The following is a 27,969-nucleotide window of genomic DNA, read 5'->3' on the forward strand; positions in this document are numbered from 1 at the left end:
ATATTGGTTCGATTTTGACTTTGTGATCCGGCGTTTAGAAAAACGAAAGAAAAGTAGAGAACATTGTGTCCGAATTACCTTTAAAATCCATGACACCATATAGTCCCGCACTATATAGTTTTTTAGTAGTTAAGGGCTAGAGAATTTCTCTTTAAGTGTTGAAGGTTGCAGACCTCTGGTCTAGTCTCCAAACTCACAGATGTCCATAAACAGCAGCGAAACATCAGTTTTTTCTTAAGATTTTCTACCAAATATTAGTCTGAGAAAATCTCGGCTACATCTGCACCAGTTTGCGATGCCCCCCCACCCTCACCCTGAACATGTACTGCATGCACTGCATGTCTTTTATGGCTCAAATTGTGGCAGCAAAAAAAAAATGAAAGAAGACAATGTTATGAGTTACATTCCTTCAGTACTCCACAGTTTTCTTTACAAGTAAGAAAATCTAAAAAAAAAGATTTACTGAGCTCCAATGGATTTAGTCTGAATCTCTAAAGGCCATCGTGATGATCAAAGACCATCTGTTAAATAGATATTGGATTTAATTATATATATATTCATATATATGAGTGGTTAAAGTTATTCCCTGAACTCTGGTACACTTAAGGCCAACATTCGGACTGGTTTAGATATCTGTTAATATACGTAACAATAGATTAATATATTATTGCAAAGAAAACTATTATTGTCCTCCCAGGGAAGGATTAGTCCCGTAGGATCTATAAATTATCCACAGCAACACATTCTGACCAAAGTGTGCCGGCTTCCAAAGGGCTTTGTCAACAGGAGTCGGAGAAAAACGAGCGTTCGCACACAAACATCTGTGCAGTTAGTGGTTTGTTTTTACATCATTAGATAAGTGGCTTGTATAATGTCATAAAAATATAAGTGAGTTTATTTACATACGTATGCGCACACACCACGTGTGAGAGTGAAATATGTGCGTGTAGTAATCCATACACCCTGTCTTTTTCTATTTTTTGTCTTTTTTTTTATACGTCTCTAAAACTGGAAGGCTAACGAACGCACCAGTCCATCAGTTCTGTCAGAGTCCTTGTATTGCATTCTCATAAACCGCTTCGTGATATTGTGTAAAAAAAAAAAAAAAAAAGATTTCTGTAGAATGACAAAAAGCATTTCTCCGTAAGGCAGCACTGTGATTAAAAAGCTTGAGATGTTGTCCCAGTTGTCTGAGAAAGTTTTTTAATTCTGCAGGACCTCTGAAACCCAACCCACAAAAATCCCTCAAAGTGCTTATTGCTTCTTGGCTCACTCCTGGTTTTTTTAAGCAGAACACTGTTCTGATGCTGGAAACAGAACCTCGCATGAGAACAAAATGACCTCTTGTCTTCAACACCCATTTTTGACCCTCTCCACTAACCGGGGGAGGGGTCTCCTTTCACCCCTTGCAGGTGTAGACTTCTTCGCGCTGCGTGCACTGCTTGCATTCGACGTAGCAGCACCATCGCACTTGGCACTGGCAGGGCCCGGTCACCTCCCTACTCTGGGTGTTGTGGCCTCGTCCACAGCAGATAGCGTCACAGTTTTTGTCCTTGTAGCACTTGCGGCCCGCGGTGCCATACGAGTACTTGCTGGGTTTGCAAAAGCTAGGCGAGTCCTCGATGTGGAGTAAGTTCATAGTTCGGGGGATGTGGGGAGTCAAACCCGGCAGGGAGGGCCTCTGCTGCGGCGGCGGCTGCTGCTGCTGCTGCTGGTTCCGGCCGGTGGAGATCTCTCCCTCTCCGGTGGCCTCGTTGGTGGAGCTGCCGAACTTGGAGGAGGTTTCGTAGAGCTGCTTCAGCCGCTTGCCGATCTCGTGGAAGGGCGGGAGCTGCCTCCAGCAGGTCCGGACAGTGCAGGAGCCGGAGACACCGTGGCATTTGCAGGTGGTGTTCTCTCCGGCTTTGATTACCTGGAGGAAACAAAAGATTAGCGATGACCATTTAGAGCACATGTTTTAGAGTCAAGGCCCAGGGGCCGGATCCGGCCCTCCAGATCATTTTATTTTATTGTCCAATGTTATTGATATATATATATATATATATTTCTATAGAGGATGGAATTTTGAAAGTTATTCAAGGTTTAAATTGATTTATTCTGGAATAAAATCTTGCCGGTTTATTTTTCGTAAATATATTAAGTTACTGTTTTAAAAATTGGCATTCTGCTAGCTTTTTGGACTATTTTGGCATTTTTTTAGGATTATTTTGGAGTTTAGCTAATATTTCATCTACATGCTAACTGTTTTGGCTAATTTAGGCTTTTTTTTCAGTTTTCTAGAATATCTTGAAGTTTAGCTATTTTTTCAGCTACATGCTAGCTTTTTGGCTAACCTATGTTTTTTCCCCTAATTTGACTTTAGCTAATATTCTATCTATCTAGCTATCAGCTTCAGCATTTTTAACAATCAAGTTCAGCATCCTTAGCGGCCAAATTCAACTTACACCATTGACATTAGCATTGTCACAGGTAATACTATATATCTAGTTCCCAATTAGGTGGAAAAGTTATGGTATTAAAAATTAAAAAATGTTGTTTTAGATTGTTCAATGGTGCGGCCACAAACGATTATTTTAGTAGTCTGCTAACCACCGATTACTTTTTCAGATTAGTCAACTAATCGGGTCATGTGCAAAGTTAGCATGTAAAAGACATCTTAACCATCATTAGCGTTAAACTAACTAAAAACTAGATAATTCAAATTCAGCTTACAGCATTCACAATTTGGCAGCTCAAGATGCTAGTGACGATAAGTGAAGATGCTGAAATTGATAACTGAAAACACTGAAGCTGAAAGCCTGCTAATATATTAGTTAAATGCCAAATTAGTATAAAAATAAAAAAAAACTGTTAGACAAAACAGCTAGCATGAGGCTGAAATATTAGCTAAACTCAAAAATAACCTTAAAAAAGCTTATATTAGCTAAAATAGCTAGCTTGCAGCAGAAATATTAGCAAAACTCACGTTTAACCAAAAAAAAACCAGAAAAAAATCATAAATTAGCTAGCATGTAGCTGAAATATTAGCTAAATTCCAAAATAGCCTAAATTAGCCAAAACTGCTAGCAGCTGAAATATTAGGCAAACTCCAAAGCAGCATAAAAAACCTTACTAAATGCCAAAACAGTTCACAAAGCTATCAGAATACCATCATAACTTTCAACGTCACTACATTCTGACTCCATAAAATATAAAGTGACGATTAATCGACTATTTATATTAGTCATCGACTATTTTAATAGCCGATTAGTCGCTGTTTAGTCGACTAATCGTGGCAGCCCTATTGTTCAATTATTGTTTTTCCTGCGACCTAAGGTGTGTTTTGGCCCCTTGTGCGATTGAGTTTGACACTCCTGATTTAGAGGGTAACCAAACGTATAATCAAGTTTTTTTTTAGCATGGCTCATAGCTGTGTTACCTTCAGTTGTTAAAAATCTACTGGTTTAAACAACTTTCCAGTGAACTTGGAAGATAGGGAACAGAGGTTGAGTGCAATTGGAATTATATCCAGAAAACTCCGTCCTGGTGATGGATTTAATAAACATTTTACTCTAGATCGTTTGTTTAATACGTTAGCCTTCACTAGCTATGATGCTAGCAGCATTTTACCACTCTCAGATTCTGGTCCCCTTCAGACCTGCAAACCCTCAGCTGCAGCGGCAGCCCCGCTCTCAGGCATTGCAAAAGCAGCGTCTTGAGCATTGATATAATTTACTGGATTGGCCCTTGACTATTCGCTGCTATAGACAGAGACGTGCACGCACAGGCGCCATTGCTATGCATTGCATCGGATCAACAGAACACAATGTTAGACATGCAGGAATCAACCACAAAATCAGGCTAGCTCCCTCAATTTTTAACCGATTTTCACAAAACAGTCAAAATTAAAGCTTAGAAAATGATTGATGTCGTGGTATATTTACATTTTCTCTAAAAACTAAACTGTAAATAGTGCAAGAACTGCACCTTCTAGTGTACCAGCTACATAAAGTTAGCATAACTGTCTATCGTAGATCCAAGCCACACCTCCGCCGCTCAATCTGGCTCCACTAACCCCGCCCCCTTTTTGGCATTTTTCAAATCTGGGTTAAGAATGAAGTCAGCCTCCAGCTGCCCTGTTTGGTCACCCTTTAAAGCACCATAACTATGCAAGCTACCAAGGTATTTTTTCATTTAAAGAAGTTGAAAGAGCTCATTAGGAAAGGTTGGGAAACACGGCTTCAAAAAGGGAAAGTTTTTGCTTTATAATATCATAAAAAAGAGCTAATTAGAGGCTTGTGGACAAAGGGAAGTCTCATAAAGAAGATTGAGCAATGACTTTATTACAACCAAAAATGTCAGCAATTTATAGTGATTATAATAAGCGAAGTTATAACCATGAAAGACAATCTGTTCAGGTAGCCTTCAGAAGGCTTTGATCTCAGGAGAGCCATGTTCATCGTCTTGAGTACTAAACAAAGTTAATAAACTCAAAGATTGACTTAATCATAGCGAGGCCAGAGCTGCTGGGAACAAATGAGAAAGTCTCCTTTGCTCAATTGCAAGTGCAACTTAATAATTCCCAGCTAAAGAAGGTTAACATGTCATTTAATCACCTAGTGGCTCGTCACAGTCAGCCAAAGTTCACTGCAGAGCTGACCATAAAGCTAAAAGCAGCGTGTGTGTGAAAATCACGAGTCTGAAAAGTACATTTTCTTAGATGAGGTTTGGAGGGAATGTGCATTTCTTTGGTCAGTCTGTGAAAAAGATCGGGAAGTGCACATGCCTCACACCGGCAGGTCAACAGAATATGATCGGTCAGTTTTGAAAACCAGCAGAGGAAGCAGAGGTTCAAACATTCCGACCGTCTTTTCTGTGGGAATTTATCCCGAGCAAAGCCCCGAACGCCTCACGTCGCAAATCACATTCGCAGACACGAATTCTGGTCTTTCTATCACTGTTAGGGTTTTCCTCTAACCCTAACCTTATGTTAACCCTGAAACCGATTCATGGCCCTCAAAAAATGGCTGTGAAGTCTAGGCTGGATGCCTACACCAACACCAATGTCTCCACTTTGATGGTCAGAGCCAGACCCAGCCAGCCAGAGAAAATGTACTCGCACCGAAAAGCTAAATCGACTGATACAAATAATATGTAAACAAAAATATAATCAAAAGTTCCAAAAACAGAGTTGAATTATCAAAACTTTACCTTTTTGTTCCCCTAGATGTTAAATTTAGTAAAAAAAAAAAAATCACAATAGTTTTCCTTTTTTTTCCAGTGTTTCAATAATAAAAAACAAATATCATCAAAACTAAGTTATAATCTATATTAGTCTACATAGAAGAAGAAAACGCAGGAATCATTTATTTAAGAATTAAAGTAAAAGTTTTGGTGATACTGGTGATTGTGTTTGATTGTTTTTTTAATATAAAAAGGATAAACTAATTCTGTTAAAGTCATCTGTCATCTTTTTACTTTGGCGTTTATCTCCAGTGAGCATTGATTGTTATTTTAATAGTTTGATTGCTTTTATTGTGTTATTGATTTTATTGTTTCTTTTGTGTATTTCATTTTTAATGATTTCATTCATATTTGATTTTCTGTCCAGAACTGCTTTTAAAGGTGCTATATAAATAATACATTGATTGATTCTCATTTTATTTTGATGGTTGTAAACAATACGTTTGATGTGGACACAAATATTATTTCTTTTTTAAGTTTGTCCTGTTTAAATTATTACATTAAAATTAGGGTTGTGAGCATCAATGCATTTAACCACGTGATTTATCAAATTAATTACACGTCGCAACAAAACTCTTTGCTTTTCCTCGGCGGTTCAGACTTCCTTATCATACGTTAAAAACACTTCGTCGGGTATTTTCCCACTTATACCATTGTCACTTACAAAATAAATATTCAATCAGTTTTTAGTGCTTTAATCTTGTAATTTTGTGGTTTAGATTGCTTTTTCACAAAAATGTGACTATTTGATGCACGGTAAAGCGCGTTGTCATGGTAACACGACAACGTGTCGCTGAGCCTCGACTGAAGTGACAAAGGAAAATGATTATAAATAGGCTAAATAAAGCATCAGTTCAGAGAGAAAGTTCACCTCTAAGTGCTTGTTTTTGTCCAGAGGATGGAGAAATGTTTTTTAAAGCAGCCCGCGTAGTGACATAGAGCATTTGGGCTTCTTGACCAAAACCTTCTTCTATTTTTTTGGTCTGCAGGTTCGTTTCTTGTGGCTGTAAGTCAAGATCTTTGTTTTCTTGTAGTAATTCTGCAGACATAAAAGTCTTTAGAGTTCTAATTATTTGATGTTTTGTAAACATAAATTACATTTCTTAGTTAACACTTGATAAATTGAAACATTTCAAACCATAAAAATGAAGAAAAAACTGTTTTCTCTGGCCTGTTTTTGCTCAAAAGCCACAAATAGTCATATACATTTACCTAGTAACACATTGAGATTAATAGTGATGAATCACAACACAAAAGTTTGATTAATATGATCATTTTTTTAATCAATTGAAAGCATGGATTAAAAGTAAACGTTCCAAATGTACAATTTTGAGTGTAATTTCATATTGCAGGTAATAAGTGGTCGACTAATACTGTAACTAAAAAAATGTTTTAGCGATTAATCACTATTAATTCTTTCCCAGCTTTGCGATTAATTAATTAGTTAAATGTTTTTGATTGATTCCCAGTCCGAGTTAAACTTCATTTTCACTTCATTTTACTGGTAAAATGACATTATATTGTCGTCGTTATACTATTTTAGTACATTTTTGAACACATTTTGAGGAAAATTAAAGCTGTGGGCTCTTTAATAAAGTCATCTGAGGGATTGAAGGAATTTGCATTAAGACTGTTTAAAGCTGGGCTGCATAAGCTTTGATTTTCATGAATCCACTGCTTCACTGCTGAAAGTCCCACTCCACTAATTTTTTGATCTTGTGTAAAAGCATTCCAGATGGTCTTCTAACTATGACCTTTTTCAGCGTAACTCAAAAAGCTTTTGTTGTTTTCTAGGACATAGTTTCTGCAGAGCAGCAGGATTTTTTATCTGCTTCCGATTTACAATTTGAATGATAAATTACTCAGGAATGACATTTTGAGCTTAATTATCTTCATGTATCATCATAGAAATGCCTCAAGAACATAAAAATACAGTTTTCATTCAGCAGATCAGGTGCCTCACCTTCATGCCCACGTTTGTGTTGTGCATGTCGACGCGTGCACGTGGGTCCTTGTTGGAGCGTTTGCCCAGGAAGTCTTTGACAAACTTGTAAGCATATTTGAGGTTGTCCCCACAGCCCCCCCACTGCCAGGCTTCTCGGTTTTCCAGATCCGGAGCTTCGTCACACGTGCAGCGCTCCATCCGTCCCGCGCTGCAAGCTTTGGCGATGGCGTGTGTCAAGCCCGCTGAGGATATGGCGTACAAAAAGGCCGTCTCTTTAAACCCTGGAAGAGCAGGTCAGACACAAATGAGAGGCTGAAACTGGAGGATTGTTAACCCTTTAACTGCCTGCTCAACCAGATGGTAGAACACAATTTTACTTCTAAAAACACTGATTGTGTCATCAAAAATTTTATGTGACACTGGGTGTCTTTTACTTTGAAAGGACTTCATATAAGGCTCTGTCAAAGGTTGAAAGCATAAGTCCTATTTTCTGGGGATCAATTACATTTATTAGGGAACAAATTATTATTTTGTGGGGACAAATTAAATGTTTTGAAGGAATAAATTTGTCTTTTGTGGGAAAAAAATGGCATTTTGTGGCACAAATAAGTATTTTATGGGCACAATTTTTGATACAAATTGGTATTTTTTTATCCACAAATGAGTATTTTGTTGAAAAATTTGTTTTGTGGGGAACAAAATAGCACTTTGTGAGCAAAAATTTGTATTTTGTAGGCACAAATTGGTATTTTCTGTCCAAAAATTATTGTTTTGTCGGCAAAATGTAGTACTTTGTAGAAAATGTTTTGTTTTTGTAGGAAAAAAAATGACTATTTTGGGGAAAATGGCAATTTTATCTCTGTGTTCATGTTTCATTTCTGCCAAAAAAAAAAGAAAAAGAGAGACAACTGTTTAATTATATTAATCATAACAGTAAAAGGGGACGTACTGGGCTGTGCTCTGTAATAATTGGCCTCTTAAAAGTTGCAGACCTATGCAATAAGCAGCAAAAAATAAACACATTTTTTTAATTGATTTTATATTGATGGGTAGTTAAAGGGAGCAGAATGAAAGCTCAGCGTACCACTTTTCAGGATGTTGGCGCGGTGACGCCCCTCTAAGGTGCAGTTCCACCTCTCGAAGCGGAATTGATGCTGACATTCTAAGGCGCTCATGAGGATAGCCTCCCTCAAGGAATCCGCCACGCCCGGGTCTCGTCTGCACATCCTGCGCTGCTTCTTCTCCAGTCTGAGACGGTCACACAGCTTGTGGTGGGCCCTGCCCGTAACCTCCTCCGGTAGAGAGTTCAGAGGCAAGATCGACAGCGGCTCATTACCTGTCAGCCTGCAGAGAGTGAACACAGATGTGCCGGTTGAAACAAGAGCCGAGGGAGCCGAGTGGATACACCTAGTGGAGCACAGGATGCTGACCTTGCTGGGTAAACAATAAGACCTGCAAAGATATACTACACAAACAGCACAGGAAGCACAGCTGGGGTGTACGCTGCTCCAAAGTTTGGTTAATGTTCAGATGAATTCAGCTGGCCGGCGGTTAATGTTCTGGGGAATGCAGCGTTTGCTAAAGATTGAGATCAACCGCCGCCCGCCACGGCTGTGTGTGTCTGCAGCCAAGTCAAAGCCGACGTGAAAGAGATCCACTTTTTCAGAAAGCGTTTGTCGAAAAATGACAACACTTGAAAGTTATACATTAACATATTTAGCTCCTTGAAAAGGAAAGTGTAAAACAGTAGCCAACTTGGTTGAACATTTTATCCTGAGTCATATTCTAGCACAGTCAGACAGAAGGATTCCTCAAGGCCTTAAATCTGCAGTCAAAACTGAAGGTTTTCAACTCCAAACATGCGTACATGTGGCAGACTTGTACTTCTTTTTGTCAGCTTATTTAAGGGAGGCTTGCACAAAACACGCCAAACTGCCACATAGCTGGCAGAACCAACGACCAGTGTTCTGAGGTTGTGATGGGGGAAACGGCATTATTTTAGTAAACACACACAGGGGACATGACTGTCAGCCTGGGACCATTTTGGTCACACCAGCTGGCAGGATTGGCACTGCAGTCGCTCATTATGTGCAATTTCTGGCCGCTTTTACACCCTAAAGTGAAACTGAAGAATAAATGGATTCACAGAGCTCACAAAAGCTCAAGAATCCAACCGGAGTGCTCTTGCAGCCACGTGTCTTTTCTTTTCTTTTTTGAGCGCCTCTCTTTTGTAAAAGTTAAAATCCAAGACGTCTATTGATGCAAATATACGTCAAACCACTCCTGCTTCAAAATTACCTTAATTTAGTATCTCATTAAAAGGAAAAAATTAAACATTTCTTTCAAAGTTTGTGAAAAGAAACAAAATTAAAGGAAAAATGTTTAACCAATTTATGAGTCATATGGTATGTAATGGGATGGTGGTTACACCAGATTCCTCCAATAGTCCTCTCCGCGTGGGTGGAGTGCTCATGCCCCGGGTGGAGGAGTTGAAGTATCTTGGGGTCTTGTTCACAAGTTAGGGAAGATCGGAGCGTGAGATTGACAGGCGGGTTGGAGTGGCGCCCGTTGTTATGCAGTCGTTGTGGCGAAGAGAGAGCCGAGTCGGAAACCAAAGCTCTCGATCTTTGTTCCAATACTCAGGTGGAACAAAGTGGCTCAGGCGTCTGGTCTGGGTGCGTCTCCTGGACACCCTCCTGAGGAGGTGTTTCAGGTAGGGCTGCCACAAACGATTATTTCAATAGTCGACTAATCTCCGATTATTTTTTTCGATTAGTCGACTAATCGGTTCGTGCGGCGACTGGATGTAAAACATTCATCTTAACCATTATTATCCTTAAACTTGAGGTCTGTAAGCTATATTCTACCTAAAATAAAGACAATAGTTTATTAATCTTTTGATGAATCATGCAGGTTTTGTCCTTCATTTGTTTCTGGTATTAAAACAAGACTTAAATCAAATAATGCAATCCGAATCAACAACAGAAAACTCTTTAAAACCCTGCAATTCTTTTTTAAAGCTTTAAAACATATATTTAATAAAACATGTACAAAGTATTTTAAAAGCTATTTGCAGATATAAACACACTCAAAATATTTGCTCACTGAGGTCCATTTATTAAAGCAAAACACTAATAACATCTTTGAACTCAAGATATTCCTATACATAAAAAACCTGAGGATGCCCATAGAAACAACGAAAATAAATAAAAAGGGAGAAAATTATATTTTTTAAAAAAGGGAGAAAAGCAGGGGATGTTAGAATGTACATCAGTACTTCTTTCACTACCTACATCCACTGCACATGCGCAGACTGATGCTTCATATTTTCAGTTTGGGGGAGAACCCTTAAATCTGTGATACTTCTTTAATGTTGTGGTTGTTTTGCTTTTTGTTGTCGTTTTGTGACTTTAGGTTATATTTACTTGTAGCTTAATGCAGATAATGTAATGCTAATCTTGTAAATTTAGCTCTGGACTTTTAGGTGAGCTCCTTCACTTCTGGGACTCGTAGTTTTAAATCGTTCCATAACTGCTGCAGATCTGTACCGACACACAGCCTCTCTGTCTGCTCGGTGAACGTTTCATAATCCGCTCTTCGAATTTAACGACGTGATCGCGGCGCGGAATTTGAATGAAGCCGGACGAGCGGTTCATTTCCAGTGTAAACTCGTTATCCGCGCCGTCCTCGCGGCGTTAAGTTAGAAGAGCGGAGATTATGAAACGTTCACTATGCAGACAGAAGCGCCGTAGACACGGATCTGCTGCAGATCTTCTGGTTCATCTCCAAACAGCGCAGTAATGACAGCCGCGGCGGAGCTAGCTGTGTTAGCGGCGATGTTAGCTTAGCTAGACGAAGCTCTCTGTTCAGCGTGATCAAAGTCCGTCACGACATGCTTCATCTTCAGGTGATCATTTATCGCCATCGTGCTCTCATGGAACACAAGTTCTGTCTAGCAGAAATTACATTTGACACTTTTTCCTCTTTTATTCTCCTTATGCTTCACATATTTTCGAGCGAGCGTGTTGTTATGAGACTACCGAGAACTTCCTGTGACGTCGGATTAGCACCACTGCGCATGTGTGACAAAGAGAATGGAAGACCCCCGCAATAGAAGGCGCGAACCGTAGTTTTAAGATCAAAACAAGGAAAAAACAAACAAAAAACGACTAATCGACGACCAAAATAGTTGTCGACTATTTTAATAGTCGATTAGTCGTCGATTAGTCGAATAATCGTGGCAGCCCTAGTTTCAGGGAGGACCCGCTAGGTGGAGACCCCAAGGAAGACCCAGGACACGATGGAGAGGCTACATCTCCCAAGTGGCCTTGGGGAGGAAGTGGCCGGGGAGAGGGAAGTCTGGGCGTCTTTGCCAAATCCAAATTAGTCTCCTACCCCTCCAGCTTCTCCCTACCCCTCCATTAAAGGGACATTTGAAGGGAAAAGGGGGTCTGAAATATATGTGAGTGCTAGCAGCTCTGTGCTAACGTTGCTGACCAGTGACTATTGATGAGGTCATCGATTGGCCGTAACCTCCAAATTAAAAGACGCTATTTTTCCTTGTCTCTCAGTTTGAAGGGGTAAATGTAGGGGTAAGGAGAAGCCGTAGGGGTAGGAGAAGAATTTGGATTTGGCCTACATCTCAAGGTCCCCCCAGAGGAGCAGGAGGAAGTGGCCAGGGAGAGAGAAGTCTGGCCGTCTTTCCTTCGGCCGAATACAAATTTGTCTCCTACTCTTCCAGCTTCTCCCAACCCTTCCAATTAAAAGGGGCATTTGAAGGGAAAGGGGTGTCTGAAATGTATTTCTGTGCGCTAATGACGCTTACCGGCAACTATTGACGACGTCATCGATTGGCAGTAACGTCCAAATTCGAATAGACTATTTTTCCTCATCTCTCAGTTTGAAGGGATTGGGAGGAGAAGCCGTAGGGGTAGGAGAACATTTAGATTCAGCCTATGTTTCCCAACTGGCCTGGGAACGCCTCAGGTTCCCCTCAGAGGAGCTGGAGGAAGTGGCCAAGGAGACGGAAGTCTGGCTGTCTTTGTTTTAGGCCAAATCTGAATTCTTCCCCTACCCCTCCAGCTTCTCCCAACCCCTTTAATCAAAGGGGCATTTAAAGGGAAAGGGGTGTCTAAAATGCATTTCCGAGCACTAGCAGCTCTACGCTAATGAAGCTTACTGATAACTATTGATAACATAATCGATTAGCAGTGACGTCCAAATTCCAAGACACTATTTTTCTGTATTTCCCATTTTTAATTGGTAAATGCAGGGGTGTTGAGAAGCCGTAGGGATAGGGGAATAATTCGTATGCGGGGTCCCCCCAGAGGAGCTGGAGGACGTGGCCGTGGAGATGGAAGTGTGTATGTCTTTCCTTAGACTGACCCAGTCCCAGATGAGTGGAAGAAAATGGATGGCTTGATTGAGGCCAAAACCCTCATAAGTTAAGTTGAAAATGGGTTTTAATTTGTTCATCATTGACCCCCTTATGGACTCACCACTTGAACAGGGCGTCTCTTGCGAGTAAACACCCAAAAAAGTTCAAATTTCTAAACTTTGTGTGGTGATTCTTGCTGGATGTCCACACAGGAAGTAACCGATCTGGAATCCCCATCACTGTAACCTTGCAGAGAGGACTCTGTCACCGTTCATATTCAGCACAGCCCCCAACAGGAGGTCACAAGAGTTCCCCCGCATAAGATTTATTTTATTAAGTCCCATAACTGACTGAAGCGTTTCCCCTCGAGTTCTAAGCATCATATCAGGGAACTTAATAGATCACAGATGCTGGAGTGTATGATGCTCCAGTACATTCTTTGTTTTACAATACACTTACAACCTGGTGGAGAGTCCAGGCAGTCACAGTTTGGCGGGGAGGAGCTGCTTGCAGATTGGGTAAAAGGCTTTCCCTTTTAGAAAAGTGTGTTTGCCAGTTTTTTCTTGTCTAATGGCAATGAGTTTCAAATGGAAACCTGGCAAGTTGTGTCTTGACAGGAGTTTTGCTCAGAACACAGAAATGAAAAGAGAAAAAAAAAAAGGTATGGTCTGAGCAATGAGCTCTGTAACGCAAGACAACTATGTTTCTCTGAAGAAAAATGTGCTTGAAGTTGTTTCATGCCTTATTAAAGTACACTCCGATAGCAAAGTGAAGGAAACACGCAGAACATTCCAACATAAACAAAACCAGCTGACCCAGCATGTTACAAGTGACTGACCATTGTTCCACAACATTTCCAAAGCCAGCGAGCAATCTGCACGCCGCGCCTTTTTACGACCATTTAAAATAACCGTAGAAAGCTGAAATATTTAACTTAGTTAGGGCTGTATTTTAAAAAAATATACATATATATATTGATATCACCTTGAATTGGAATACTAGATGTTCAAAAAAAATCTAAAACCTCTCACTTTTCACATTAATTCAGTACAAAAAATACAAATATTAGTCATTTTTGGCATCCTACCAAACTTATTGAGACTTTTCTTTTTGCACACATGTATATTTCTGACTAAAACAGCCTGAAAGCAAAGTGAAAGCAGAGACACATACTTAACCAGAGAAGATCCCTCTAATCTACCAGTCTCCTGTTCTGTCAAATACAGCGGCAGATGACATTTAAGAAACCCAGACCATTTTACTCTTTATTATTTGTGAGACGAAAGGTTTCAGCTTAATTCTAAAGTCACTGTTTGAAATAAAGGGTGTTACTGGATGGGACTCCTGCTGTCACCGAAAAAACTAAAACCAAAGGTCAAACATTCCTGAACGCTGATGCGCTAAAAGATGTCAATCTGCTGCTTTCTCCAAAAATGAACTCATTCAACTCACTTAGAGGGCAAAATAACTGGAAATCTGTTGAGTGTCTTAGTCATGAAAAATGGGTCAAAAAGAGAAATGTAGATGAGGGAATCATTGAGGGAAGCCGTCCCTGGTTTTTCCTGAAAATGACGGATTTAACTTGGAAAAACAAAGTGAGATTTTGTCTCACACTCCTCAATGACAGCCTAATACACTACAAAGTGTCAGACTCTGTCACCATGCTCTCCATCAAGCGCTTGGATGGGGAAATAATGAAGAGTAAAGAGCTGAAAAACAAAAATCCTGTCGCAGTGATGTGGAATTCCTTCAAAATCTTTCAAGTTTAAAGCAGTTTCTAATTTCAGTGTATTCTGACATTGCAGATTGGATTGTGTTTGTGAGTGTTTTTGTGATAAAAAGTCGTTCTGTTTTTCCAAACTCACTAAAACAAGTAATAGATAATGTCCAACAAGATGGGGCCGTGAACCATGCAACACTAAGTCTGAACCAAATAGCTTCCCTACCCCTTTGGCTCCTCCCCTTTGCTCAAATTGTACGGACATTTGAAGCTGCAATGGTGTCTGAAAGGTTTTTCTTTTTAAGGAGGACCCTTCCGGACTTAAGGCAAGCTGGAGAATTGAATTTCTTTCACTTTGTGAAATCGTTCCCGGTTACCTTTTATTATCATTATGAAGTTTTTTTTTGCAAAAATAAAAAAAAAACCTTTGTTGTTTTTGAAGACATATTTTATGCATAGCAGTGGTACCTCCTTAAAAATACTATTCTGGGTTGTGGGCGGGACTGTTGACACACATTGTAACCCGCCCCTCCCCCTCCCTATTGTAGAGAGCTATATTTGCGCGCTCACACGAGAGTTTATAGCCTCAAGCTAACGTTAGCAGCCAGAAAAACAAAAAGAAAACAGTTTTGACCCAGAATCCCACTTGGCTACACACTTGTGTCTCCCACACCTGAGCGTGAGCGGGTCGTGGGGAGACTTGGCCACGCCCATTTCAGCCGCTGCGTCATTAGTCTGAGCTTTTTCAAGCATCTGGTTTCCTAATTCAATGATTTGAATTAAGAAATATTCAGAAATGCAGTTTTAATTGTAAATTCTTTTATACATGAAAAATGCTACAAGAACATGTTAAAAATACAAAAGACTAACTTAAAGCGGTAGTAACGTATAAATTTAAAGACTATTATTTTTTCCCCTTTCTCTCCACTTGGAGGGATAAATGTCGGGATGGGGAGAATCCATGAGGTTAAAGAAAAAATTTAAAATTTCCAATAATGGACACCTCAAAGGGCATTATCTCACTTAAAATATTCTCACTTGTGAAAGAAATAAATATTAAATCAATATTAATACTTTGTCATTTTTTACATTTTAATAATTTTTCAAAAAAAAATAGACAATTTGGTTCGAGGATGTGTTGTGTTGTCATGGTAACGGCAATAGAATCTGCCTCTTGATCTGCTCCAGTTGATTTATGAAAACTAACCAGCCGAATAAATTAGCATAAGAGCTAAAATACATGTTAAGTGATCCAAAGCATCATTTCAGAGGGAAAGTTCACTTGTTTGTCCGGACAATGAAACTAAAGTTTGTTTAAATTTCCTTTTATTGCAAAAAATATCCACTATGAGCGCAATTTAAAAATGTGTAATATTGAATTTATAAAATAAAGTAAGGAAAACAGACAATAAACCATTTAAAATCAAAGTGGTCATGGTATTATTTCGTTATATGTGATAGAGATCCTACCATGTTCCTCATAGAATCATTTGATGTTATGATAACCTGTGGAATAATGTTTGTCCACCTATGTTCGAAGTTTATGCTGTTCTGGTTACCAACTGGCCAATAATATAGAACATTCTGGTTCTTTTTTGGCATCATTGTTTAATGGAGAACCTTTAGCCAATCAGAATCAAGCATTAATCCATTCAGTTATTTAATGGTTTTTAATGCACATAAAACACTTAATTTATTTGTTTCTAAATATTTTTATGTCAAATTAAGTTTTTTTTAAGGCAAAAATCTCCAATTTACCAACAATTCCTACTCAAAAATAAAAGGAAGATATTTTTTTGCACAATTTAAGAAAGTACTTTTTGTATTCAATGTCATTTAATATTAATTCAAAGATGCCAGTGACTCAAAAATTAGGATATAATCAATTCATCCAAACAGATCCTCTGTCCAAGAATTGTGTCAGACAGAATAAAAAAAGTTTAATTGAGCAAATTTGAAAGTTTTTGTGAATTAAAACATAATTTATCTTGATTTGTTTCAAAATGCAATTTTATCTCTAATAGTAGAGCTATCAGTTGAATACCATTGTATTCAAGTTGCACATGCTCCATAATGAAATGCGTCCATCATCATTAATGAAGACAAACATGTTTTCACATCAAGTCTGGCTTTTTTTAAGGTATTTTTGTTTGAGGTGTTGGCACAGCAACACTAATTACACACACGGAGTATAACACCAGCATATAAAACTTATTATTGTCCGATGTGAATCTGGATTAATGCTGATGTTTGCTCAGCTTTGATTTTTCCATTCACACACTCGCCTGTACACACTCCTCGCAGACGCCGCTGACCTATCCGCACGCCGCACCTCCTCCACTGTCTTTCACTTAGCAACACTGGAGTTTGTTTGGGCCCTTCTTTCTACCTGTCAGCACCTCCCATTGCCCATGACATCTACTATATATACATTTTCCAATGCAGCGGGTTCAGTGAAAACGCCTCATTTGGTGCGGTGGAGCCTCGGTGTCGATCCCTTGAGGAAATCATTGACTAGCTCTAAACTTCACCGTCATCACTCCCTCTTCGGCTTCAGACCGCCGTCCTGGACGTGACCCTCCGCTGTGAGATCTTCATTAGTCTGGAATGTAAATAGTTAAATATAACTGTCCTTGGGGACAAATGGGTGAAAGAGTGAGCTGCACCAAACAATAAAATGTATGTGTTAATACTAGGGCCGGGAATCGATTTTAAAAAATTAACTAATTAATCGCAAACCTGGAAAAAATTAATCGTGATTAATCGCTATAATTTTTATTTGCCAACCACTTATTATCTGCGAAACTCTACATTTAAAACATTTATTTTTAAATATTGCTGTCAATCAATTAAAAAAAAAACAATAAAATCTGATTAATCGCACTCTTATGTTGGGATTAATCGCGATTAATCGCATTTTAACTGGTAAAATTTATTATATCACTGGACCATGGATCAAATGGTTGCTTTTGTGTGAAAAAGCGATCTAAGCCACAAAAATAGCGAGTATAAAGTACTTAAAACTGGTTGAATATTTATTTCTTTTGTACGTGACCTTGGTATAAGCGGGACAAAATGTTTTAGCGCACATCGTGGAAGCCTGAACCGCAGAGTTAAAGCAAAGGTCTATTTCTTAGGTTAATTTGTGTTAATACAAATTAACGCGTCAATTCTTTTTTATTAATCGCATGTGTTAACGCGTAAATGTTCACAGAACTAGTTAATACGAAAAAAAAGTCCAAATTTGAACATGAATAATCCTATATCTAACAAATGATAGATCGATTTCTGTGCACCAATTTATTAAAACTGAGATTGTGTTAATTTAAGACAAAAATAATATTAAATTCCTTACAGACTTGCTTTTTTATTTTCAACTTTGTCCATTTTTCTAGTGTTCAGCTCATTTGAGTACGCAGCATACACAAGTGTGTACGAGCTCAAACAACCTTAAGTCAACATCTACAAGAGTCTGTCATGGCTGAACGCGCCCAGGCAGAAAAAAAAGCACAAAAGCCACAATTTCTCCATCAGCCTGAACTTGCAGGTTGTGTGGTCTAAGTGTCGTCTAGATCCCAACCAACCCCCTCCGCCTTTTTCCCTTCTCGCCGAACTTCCCCTATTCCCACCGGTCAATTACTCTAAACAGATGTCAATCATTTGACCCAGCTGTTGGCTTAAAACAAAGCCTCCTCCAGACAAAACCACCACTCTCCGCGAACATAAAGTACACAACACAATGACAGATTTGGACATGTGTCCTGGAACGGTTCAGCTGTCTCGGACGAATGTGTGAGCAATTAAGAAAAACAAAAGTATTAATCATTAAATTAAACCTGGGTTTCTTTGGGAAATTACATTTGTCAGTGCCGATTTACTTTTCTTTCTATTAATTTTTTTTCCTTCTGCTTTCACAGCATTTAAAAGGAGGGAGTTGTATACTTTTCTCAGAAAAGTTGGATGAACTTCAGACCACCCTGCCCAAGTCCCATCTGGTGTATCGGAGCCCAATCCGTGCCAAAGGTAGTAGGAATGTGAGCATGTGTGGTGTTTTCCCTCAGGTCCGCTCTAGTTATGGCTGACAATGTGCTCCACAGCCTACACTTGAATAAGTGAAGAAACGCTGAATCAGTGTCAAATGTCTCCGCTCCAGGGAGACCCCAGACCGTTGTTCACCTTCGCGGAGAGGAAACCCAGCACTGCACACATTTTCTTCCCTCTGATACTTTTAATTCCACAAATATTTAAAATAAACAAAGAGGCAAAAAGGCTTAGATTGGGTTACCGGTACTCAGGGTTGAGCCAGTACTCCCAAAAAAGCTAAAGTACTGCAGCAAGTATTTGTTTTCCAAATGGTACCAGACTGGATAAGTCATTTTTTGTTGAGTAATGTGCCTCCAGTGGGAATGCCGAACGGCATCAAGAAACGCAGCTTTTCACAGTGCTGAAGGGAAGTGCGCTATCTAGTATGAGCTAACAGGATATGACACAAAGTTATGTCATCTGCTGTCCTGTCTGGTCATTAACAACCCACACAGAGCATGTTGGACTACTCCCATGAAGTGAAAGATCCCTTTGACATGTTTAGAGTCGAGGAAAATCCAGTTTTAGGAGTTTTAACATGGCATTTTTCTTATGAAACAGAACAAATGTAATGATAAATCGTTTCGATTCCTTTTGAATTGTTGTCAATCTGTTTGAATGAATGATCTTCTTTCCATCAACAGCTCTGCTGCACATGCACTAAACCCTCATCTGTTCCTAGTGTCTAGTTCAGGTTCTGGAGAAGAGAAGATGGTATCTTCACATTGACTGCAGTCAAATGAGCCGCCGTTCACATTTCTGTGGTCAAATCAGCATCACTGGATTTTTGGTGTGAGTTTCATCCAATACTTACGGTAGCAGGACTGAGAACGCTGGAAAATCTCCACCAGACTCCACGGAGCTTCTTGATGTGACCACGGAAATGTGAACGGCGGCTCATTTGACCGCAGTTGGAAAGGATTGTAAATCAATGAAAGAGCATTTTGATGTTAGCTTTGATTATTTTATCAAGAACTCTGAGAAACCAATGATTGAATGTATTGATCACAGTCAATAAACATTGGAGAATTAGCTAAAAGAGTCTTTGGTGAACTGGAAGGAGAAAGAATCAGGATTTTGGAGGAAGTTCTGTCCATGAAGATCTTCACTTCCTCGTCCAGCTGACATCCGGATCAGAACCATATTGATGGACATTTTTATGGAGCAGCGATGAAGATTTACACTAGTGAGACACAGAGCTATCATATCAGACTACTCAGCTCAACTCCAAAAGCCACGCCCCCTCAGAGGAGATTTTGGAAATGGAAGCTTTAGATTAACATGACAAATGCTTTTTTTTTTAAAACGTATTAATTATAATTAAAGCAGTACTGGGAATGTTTTTTTCTTAATTAAAAATATATGTCACAGGGGGACTTTAAATGATGTGGTACAATATGAATCAATTCCAAAATATCTGTCTTTTTTAATGCTTTAAAATGCTAAATCAGTCCTCAAACTTGTGTGAAAACTGCAACGAACACAAGAAGTGGCGCTCCAGGGATCTGGCTTTAGGAGTACGGGGCAGAGTAAGAGGTTTAACTGCTATGTGAGAACTCGAGGCTTCGTGGTCAGCAGCTCAGTTGTAGTCACTGTGTGACTGGCACAGATCGGGCGTGCAGCAGCGTACACATGACTCTCCTGATCTAGCGCACGCCGTGGCACAGAGTAGGCCTGTACCAGCGCACAGACAACACCAGGCACCTTCAGGCACACGCACTGTACTAGGTTCTTACCGATTCCACATGATGGCATGAGAACCAGATTGTTTGTTTGGTGAAAGAACACGTCTGTTTCATTTTAAAACTCAGAGTAAACCAGGTCTTTGCAGGCTACAACCGGACACATGATCTCTGAAACACGTTTGGGTGCCAAACCTTCAGAAAATACAACACAAACCTGAAGGTTTTGTGTGTTCTGAGATCTGACAGGACTTTTGTTTAATCCCTACTCACATACAGAGAAGATTATTCTTTGTGTCCAAAAGGCTACATGCTTCAAAAATCCATCTGGATTCATTTTGAGTCAATATGATGTTACAGTAAACAGAAAAAAAACAGTTTACCTGAAGTGACATCAGTGCAGGTGGGTGCACTTCACACAACACCTGAAGTGGAGGAGTTTCACTCAATTATTTTATGATGGATGAAGCAACATCCATCCTTCCTCCAGGTTGATGGTTGCTCCAGCCTTTTCATCTGTCTGCCTCATGTGCCGATTCGTTCCTGCATGTGTGATAGATGTGTTTTTGTGTTCCTTCCCAAACTAATGCTCAGCTCTTACGGATACCTCTGCCTTAGAGGCAAACGAGAGATTGTTGTAACACAGGGGCGTCAAACTCAATCGGACAGGGGGCCAAAATCCAAAACACACCTTGTGTATCGAACGCTCTAAAACTACATTGTTAAAACTTATAAAACATTGTTAACATAATTATGAATTAGTTGAATAGCCTTACCTGAAATTATGCTAGTGTGAATGCTGTAAGCTGAATTTGGCGGTTTAGATGCTAGTGACAGTGGCTGAAGATGCTGAAATTGATAGCTAAAAATGATGAAGCTGAAAACACTGAAGCGGCTGAAGGTGAAAGCCAGCTTAAATATTAGTTAAATGCCAAAAAACACTCAGGTTAGCTAAAACAGCTAGCTTGTAGCTGAAAAGAGTTAAACTTCAAAATAGCTTACATTTTTTTAAAAAGCCTAAATTAGACAAAACAGTTAGTATGTAAATATTAGCTTGACTCCTAAAAAATAAAAAACAAAATTAGCCAGATCAACAACCATGAAGCTGAAATGAAATAAACTCCAAAGACAGCCAGAAAAATGTAAAAAAGCCTTAATTAACAACACACCTAGCAAATAGCTGAAATATTAGTTAAACTCCATAAACAGCATAAAAAAATAAATTAAAAAGCCTTAATTAGCCAAGACCACTCGGATGTAGCTGAAATATTAGCTAAACTCCAAAAACAGCCTAAAAAAAATTAAAAAAACAAACAAACAAACAAAAAAAAAGATTAGCCAAAAGAGCTAGCATGTAGCTGAAATATTAGCTAAACTCCAAAACAGCCTAAACAATTTAAAAAATGCCTAAATTAGCCAAGACCACTCGGGTGTAGCTGAAATATTAGCTAAACTTGAAAATAGCCTAAAAAATCCTTGTAAATACAAAAATTAAGCTAACAGACTGGCAATTTTTAAAACTTGTAAATCGTAACTTTATAACATAATTATGAATAATAAACCTTAAATAACTTCCAGTATTTTACTCTCCAAAAAAATATATTTTGTCAAAATTATATGAGTTAAAAATAAGCGCAAGATAACATCAGGCCATTAATAACAATAAACTAAAATTACCTGGAGGGCCGGATCCGGCCCCCGGGCCTTGACTTTGACACACGTGTTGTAGCACATTTGGGTTCGTGTCAGGTCAACTTTTACAAACGGAGACGTCCTAAAGATGATCTGACAGCTAACCTTCCTAACAACACCTTAGAAATGTCTAGTCATTCTCTTGAACGTCTCGAGAAAAAGAGATTTCCTTGTGGTCACGCATGAAGAACATAAGGAAAAAGTGGTCACTAACAAGCCTCATCCCATCAATGCTTCACCACTAAACAGCATCTTGACTCCATATTAGTTTTCCTGTTTTGGAAATGTCTCCAAATCCATCTGCAAAGGTCATTATATGTTTGCTCTGTGGCCAACAATCCTTTGCTTTGATGGGAAATTCATTTGATCATTTCTAAGCGCTCAGCTGACTGTTGGAGTTAGGCCCTGGCTGCAGCGCTTTCATCATCAAAAATGTCTTGTTGTTGCGGTCTCCTCTGCACAGTGATGACACTTGGACTCGAGCAAGTCATTTTGACAGCCAAACAATCATAAATCTTCTGTACCACCACAGGATAATCCCATATGAGTTACTACTGTAGTAACCGCTAGATCATCAACCATAGGGCGCATTCGAGATGTTTTATTTGACAATCAATAAAATGAATTTTGAACTTGGAAATAAAAGACACACATGTGATGGCAGCAGTTTGAATATGATGGAAACCACAGTGTGGTAGAATGTTCTAATAATGTTCCCTTTGCTTCATTTTGATGTGGGAAAAACAAGAGTGGGCTGAACTTTAGGAGACCAAAACGTCAGACATTAAGTTTTGGATAAAGATGTCCTCGATCACTTTTAGGTCGGTGAATCAGATTGTTCAAAATGAACCCAAATCAAAAGTGAATCGGGAACCACAAATATTGAATTGTTGTTAAAATGAATCGTTACACCACTAGTAATTAAATCAAATCTACTGTATTCTATTGTAAAGAATACTGGCTTATCTCTGCATCAAAATCAGCTGATTTACATTGATTGCATAAACATTTCTCTACTATAAAGTGTTTCATATCAGCGTAAAACTGCTTTTCTCCACTTCAGAGTCCATTAGAACATTACTTGTGCAAAGCATCGACTATATATATATATATTCACTGGACATCTCAACCCCTCCCCTCCTATGTTTCAAACAGGAAGTACCTGCTGGTTCCAAGAAGGTCGAAATCTCAAAGACTTCTTTTGAGAAATAGACAGTAATTACTCAGAATAACCGGTGCCAGCATCAGGAAGCAGTGGTTTGGCCTGATTTAGCGAGAGTCGGATGTAAGGCATTTTCTTTTGGGGACGTCAACACTTTGTTTGTCCAGTGATAACGGTGTAAACCTTTAAAGCGTAAATCAAAGAATGTCATCACTGGATCCAAGGCTCCCATGTTAAAGGGTTAAGTGACCTGTAGGGGTTAAAAGGTCATTATAGATGGCCCAACTCAACAGCCAAAGTAACCCACTGTCTAAAAATAAGATTTGAATATACTTATCGGAACATATGCTGACACAAACAAGATTCTGACTGGGTGCAATCAATATGTTTTAGAAGTTTAAAAGCTCCACTAACAACATCAAAGGGTTCAGCCGTTTCTATGGAAGTCATTGGCTGTACACTATGAGAATTCGAGTGTGACATCACCCATAAAAAATGACTTGTTTCCAGCTCCAACCAAATGATGCCAGTTCAGTCGCCATTTTTTTGTGACATAGATGCCGCCATGTTGGAACTAGTGCTGCCACAAACGATTATTTTAATAGTCGACTAATCACTGATTATTTTATTCTGATTAGTCGACTAATCGGGTCATCATAAGCTTTAAAACCAACTAAAAACTGGATATATAGCATTACCTGTGATGATGCTAGTGTAAATGTTGTAAGCTGAATTTGGCTGCTGAAGATGCTGAAATTGATAGCTAAAAACACTGAAGCTGATAGCCAGCTAAAATATTAGTTAAATGCCAAATTAGCCTAAAAAGCTGAAAAAAATTAGCCAAAACAGCTAGCATGCAGCTTGAAATGAGCTAAACTCCAAATTAGGGTAAAAAACTGAAAAAATCTTAAGTTAGCCAATGTAGCTAGCATGTAGCCGAAATATTAGCTAAACTCCAAAATAGCCTAAAAAACCTTAATAAATGCCAAAATAGTCCAAAAAGCTAGCAGAATGCCAATATAACTTTTAACTTTACTAAACTCTGACTCCATAGTAACGACTAATCAACTATTAAATTAGTCGTCGACTATTTTAATCGACTAATCGAGGAAGCCCTAGCTGGAACCAGTGAGCGGTGATTGGTCTGAGTTGGTCAACATTGTGGAAACCAGTTCACTAATCAGGAGAGAGCTTGTTGGAAGGTCGCACAACTACCACTAAGGCTACACAAAGTCTGTCAAACAGCTTAAATTTTTGACGTGGGCACCTACTTTCATGTGAAAAATAATCATGACATTTTTGAGAAAAAAAAGGTAAGAGAGCAACAATGGTTATTCTGACAAACTGATTAATAGCCGTTCATTTCTCTACTGCGGATCCGACTCTCCTCCACATTTGGCCCGGCCCCCAAACTGTTTTGGCTAAATTAGTCCTTTTTTCAGTTTTTTAGGATAATTTGGCATTTAGCTAATAGTTCAGCTGCATGCTAGCCGTTTTGGCTAATTTATTTTTTTTTCAGTTTTTCATGCTAATTCGGAGTTTAGCTAATACTTTCGGCTAAATTAGACATTTTTCTAGTTTTTTTAGGCTAATTTGGGATTCGGCTAAAATTTCAGCTACATGCTAGCTGTTTTGGCTAATGTAAGCTCTTTTTTCAGTTTTTTGGGGCTATTTTAAAGTTTAGCTATTTTTTCAGCTACATGCTAGCTATGTTGGCTAAATTAGAATTTCTTCAGTTTTTTCGACTATTTTGCTAATATTTTAGCTAGCTTTCAGCTTCAGCATTTCAGCTTCAGTGTTTTTAGCTATCAATTTAACCATCTTCAGCTATTAATCTATCGCAGGTAACGTGATGGAATAATTGTACATATTTTATCATCTATACACCATTTACTTAAGTTTATCTTTTCTTATCAACTATGCTACTTTATCATTTGAGACATTTACTGTGTGAAGTGTTCTGCTCTGTGTGACTCACTGTTTGCAGAAGTCCAGACAGCGTGCAGAGGGCTGCAGGGCTCTGCGGCTCTCCAACCACAAGATATCAAATAAGGACAACACCTTGAACAAGAACATCCACTGATGAGGAACTGATCCAGACTAAGCAGAACAGATGTGTTTAACGTTGATGATTTTCTTACGAGTGCTTATCTGTTATCAAGAACATGATTGTGCAGCTAGGGCATAACCGCTGTATAAATGTTGAGACGACAGAGCGTGCATCAGAGCGCTTCGGAGCGGTGTAACTGTGCACGTCTCTGATCGTTCTCCTCGCGAGTGATTAAAGGAACTGACTTTGACTTCCTCCTCTCTTGTGTTTATTATGATGTTTTAGGTCGAAAGAACCTAACATAACGCTATATATCTAGGTTTTTTAAAATGTTATAGCATTATTTTTTCAGTGAAGGTTACAGAAATGAATAATTTAAAATTTGGATGTGTGGCTTTCTGGAAAACCATAAATCTTTACGTTTAGGCTGTGATTGTTACACTTTTTCTGTTAGCCTACAAACCGACCCGTCCCCCCATCAGAGAAGAAAACAGTTATGTGGCCCTCACAAGAAGAAGTTTGGCGACCCCTGTTCTATACAAGTCTATAGGACACATGTTTCAAAGTTAAGGCCCGGGGGCCGGATCCGGCCCTCCGGGTAATTATATTCGGCCCTCCAGATCAATTCATTGTTATTAATGGACGGATATTATCTTGTACTAATTTCTAACTTGTATAATTTTTACAAATTATATTTTTATAGAGAGTAAAACTTTGAAAGTTATTTAAGGTTTAAGTTGATTTATTCTGGAATAATATTCCTGTATTTTTATAATTCATACTTATGTTAAAAAGTTACATTTTTAAAGTTTTAAAATGTAGTTTATTCTGTTCGGCCCGTGACCAAAGGTCTGTCCGACTGATTTTGACACCCTTGCTATAGGATGCTAGCTTCTTGGAGCCGGCATATACTTCCTGTTTGGAACGCCAGGGGGGAGGGGTAACTCAGTCCAGTTCTCATATACAGTCAACGACTAAAGCAGGTTTAATTTTTAGTTAAAAACAAAACTTCTATTGAGCAGTGCTGGAAACCACCAGTTTTTCTCACATATGAAATTTCTTTTTAAAGAAATGCAAACGATTTTGAGGGGAAATCCACGAGGTAAACCTCCAGTTTACTCGATACGTCCACACAACCAGAGCTCAGTAAATCCAGTCTGCTGAGCTCCTGCAGGAGCGATACCATTTGAGGTGTGGTCGTGGCCACAGGATATCCTATGTAGTTGGGAAATCCCTTTATCAATGGTGCTCCCCACCCCGCTGTATGTCAAGCCTAATCAGTCCTTCAGGCCTAGTAATGAGAAGCCTGCCACCACCGTCTGCCAGGCAACGCCAGTCTAAGCCCACACTGGCTCTGCTTCTTCTAATGAGTGGTAATCACCCAGAAGCTTCCCACAAACCACTGCAGGGACGCCAGCACGCACATGAGGCCAGAAGACAGGAGGGAACCAAAGGAAATGGTTACATGGAGCCACTTAAAAACAAATTGTAACATTTTTGTGCAGCGCAAAAAGAAGGACGGCTCTTTCACAAACACAATCCAGGTCGATGCAAACCAAAAGAGAAGCTGAAGTTTCCTGCGGCTGCATGCCGACGTCATATTTGTTATCCGGTGGTTTCTGGCAAACGTCGATCTAAACGACGACGGCGATGAAAGAGATGACAGCTTCCATCACCCCCCCCCCACCGGGATGCTGTGGTGCCTCTATTATTGGTAATCCTATTTGCATGATTGTGGGCAGCCTTCCTGTATATGTCGCACTCCAACTAAATAAAAACAAACTCTTGACTCAGACTGAGGATACACATTCTTCAGAGTTTACAAGACCACAGAATGACATGCCTGTTACCAACACGCTCTCTAAAACCCACTGAGATGCCTCGTGGAGCACTTTGAGCCCTGATGGAGATCCACTGGCCTGAACGTTTACTTAGTATCTCATCAAGCTGTAATTCATGAGCGAGCTCCTCTGACTCAAAGACATTCCTGCCGCCGGCCCGGCACCTGCCACAACAGAGCACAAGCATGAGCGTCCGCATTCTGGTGGCAAAGCGGGACAATTTAAGCGGGTGATGGACTACGCCAGGAATCCCACCCCACCCTGAGCGCGGCGCTCTTTGGGCAGGAGAGATTGTGTTTATGTTAGACTCACGCTCCACCGCACTTTGGAAATTGGGTATGCAACATTGACCCTCTATTTTAAGTAAATCAGTACCCATGAGGCCCTAGGATGCCTCATGCTCATGGAATATTTATTTGAGCAGGTTTGTGTTTGTGCACCCCCCCTCCTCCAGTCAAAGCTGGAGTGTCACCAGTGTCGAGTTTCTGGGAAACTGGCCACGGGGCAGTCACATTCTCTGTGTGTGTCACCTGTGCAGGCGATGTGTTTCATGTTCCTCAGCTGCAGGTCTAAATCATTCACTGACACACATTCATACGGGCCGCTCTCTGGACCGCAGGAGGATAAATCTGAAGGATCACGATGTTTCAGGCCGCAGACAGAGAGCAGGCTGACAGGAGAACTCAAGCCAGGTGAACGCGCATCACGTCTACACAATCTGGCACGGTACTTTGAATAAAAAAAAATGAAAAACGCCTGCCAAGGACGACGTAGCAACAACTCGGGAGTCGAGTCAGCGGGGTCACACTTGTTCATCAGCTTTTAGACCTCCGCGGAAACTCAAAGCCAAACAGAGAAACGTCTTGGCATGTGTGAGCGTTACAGATGACGATGCTTCTTCGGCGGAGGCCCAGCGCGCCTCCACCTTTTTCAGGTGTCACGGAGCCTTTCCATCATCCAGTTTGTGCGGGATTAGAACAATCTGGTTTACATATATTTGCTCCAGTGGTTCCAAACCAAAGTCCTGTTGGACAGAACAATGCCCCCCAACAGGACTAACATGCTAGAATGAAAGGCCCCTTGGAGCACATGTGTCAAAGTCGAGGCCCGGGGGCCGGATCCGGCCCTCCAGATCATTTTATTTTATTGTTATTCATGGCCCGATGTTATCTTGCGCTCATTTCTAACTAGTGT

At 39.7% G+C, this 27,969-nt stretch overlaps 1 protein-coding gene and 1 long non-coding RNA gene across 3 annotated transcripts in view; one reads left to right on the top strand and one right to left on the bottom strand.

Annotated features, from left to right (window-relative positions):
- Positions 1–824: 824 nt before the first annotated feature.
- The window catches only part of wnt9a (wingless-type MMTV integration site family, member 9A), a 29,388-nt gene continuing 2,243 nt past the window's right edge, over positions 825–27,969 (bottom strand). For both annotated transcript variants that reach the window (XM_024274312.2, XM_024274313.2), the window contains exons 2-4: positions 8,253–8,512; positions 7,187–7,449; positions 825–1,912 (exon numbers count right to left, since the gene is read on the bottom strand). In XM_024274312.2, coding sequence (XP_024130080.1) covers positions 1,400–1,912; positions 7,187–7,449; positions 8,253–8,512 — 1,036 coding nt within the window. In that variant the 3' untranslated portion in view covers positions 825–1,399. The remainder of the gene's footprint in view (positions 1,913–7,186; positions 7,450–8,252; positions 8,513–27,969) is intronic.
- LOC118599960 lies at positions 8,499–27,850 on the top strand. The gene is made up of 3 exons (XR_004949517.1): positions 8,499–8,606; positions 18,183–18,288; positions 27,395–27,850. It is a non-coding gene; the product is annotated as an uncharacterized LOC118599960 (long non-coding RNA).

Source organism: Oryzias melastigma, linkage group LG17, assembly GCF_002922805.2.
Source record: "Oryzias melastigma strain HK-1 linkage group LG17, ASM292280v2, whole genome shotgun sequence".
Lineage (NCBI taxonomy): Eukaryota > Metazoa > Chordata > Actinopteri > Beloniformes > Adrianichthyidae > Oryzias > Oryzias melastigma.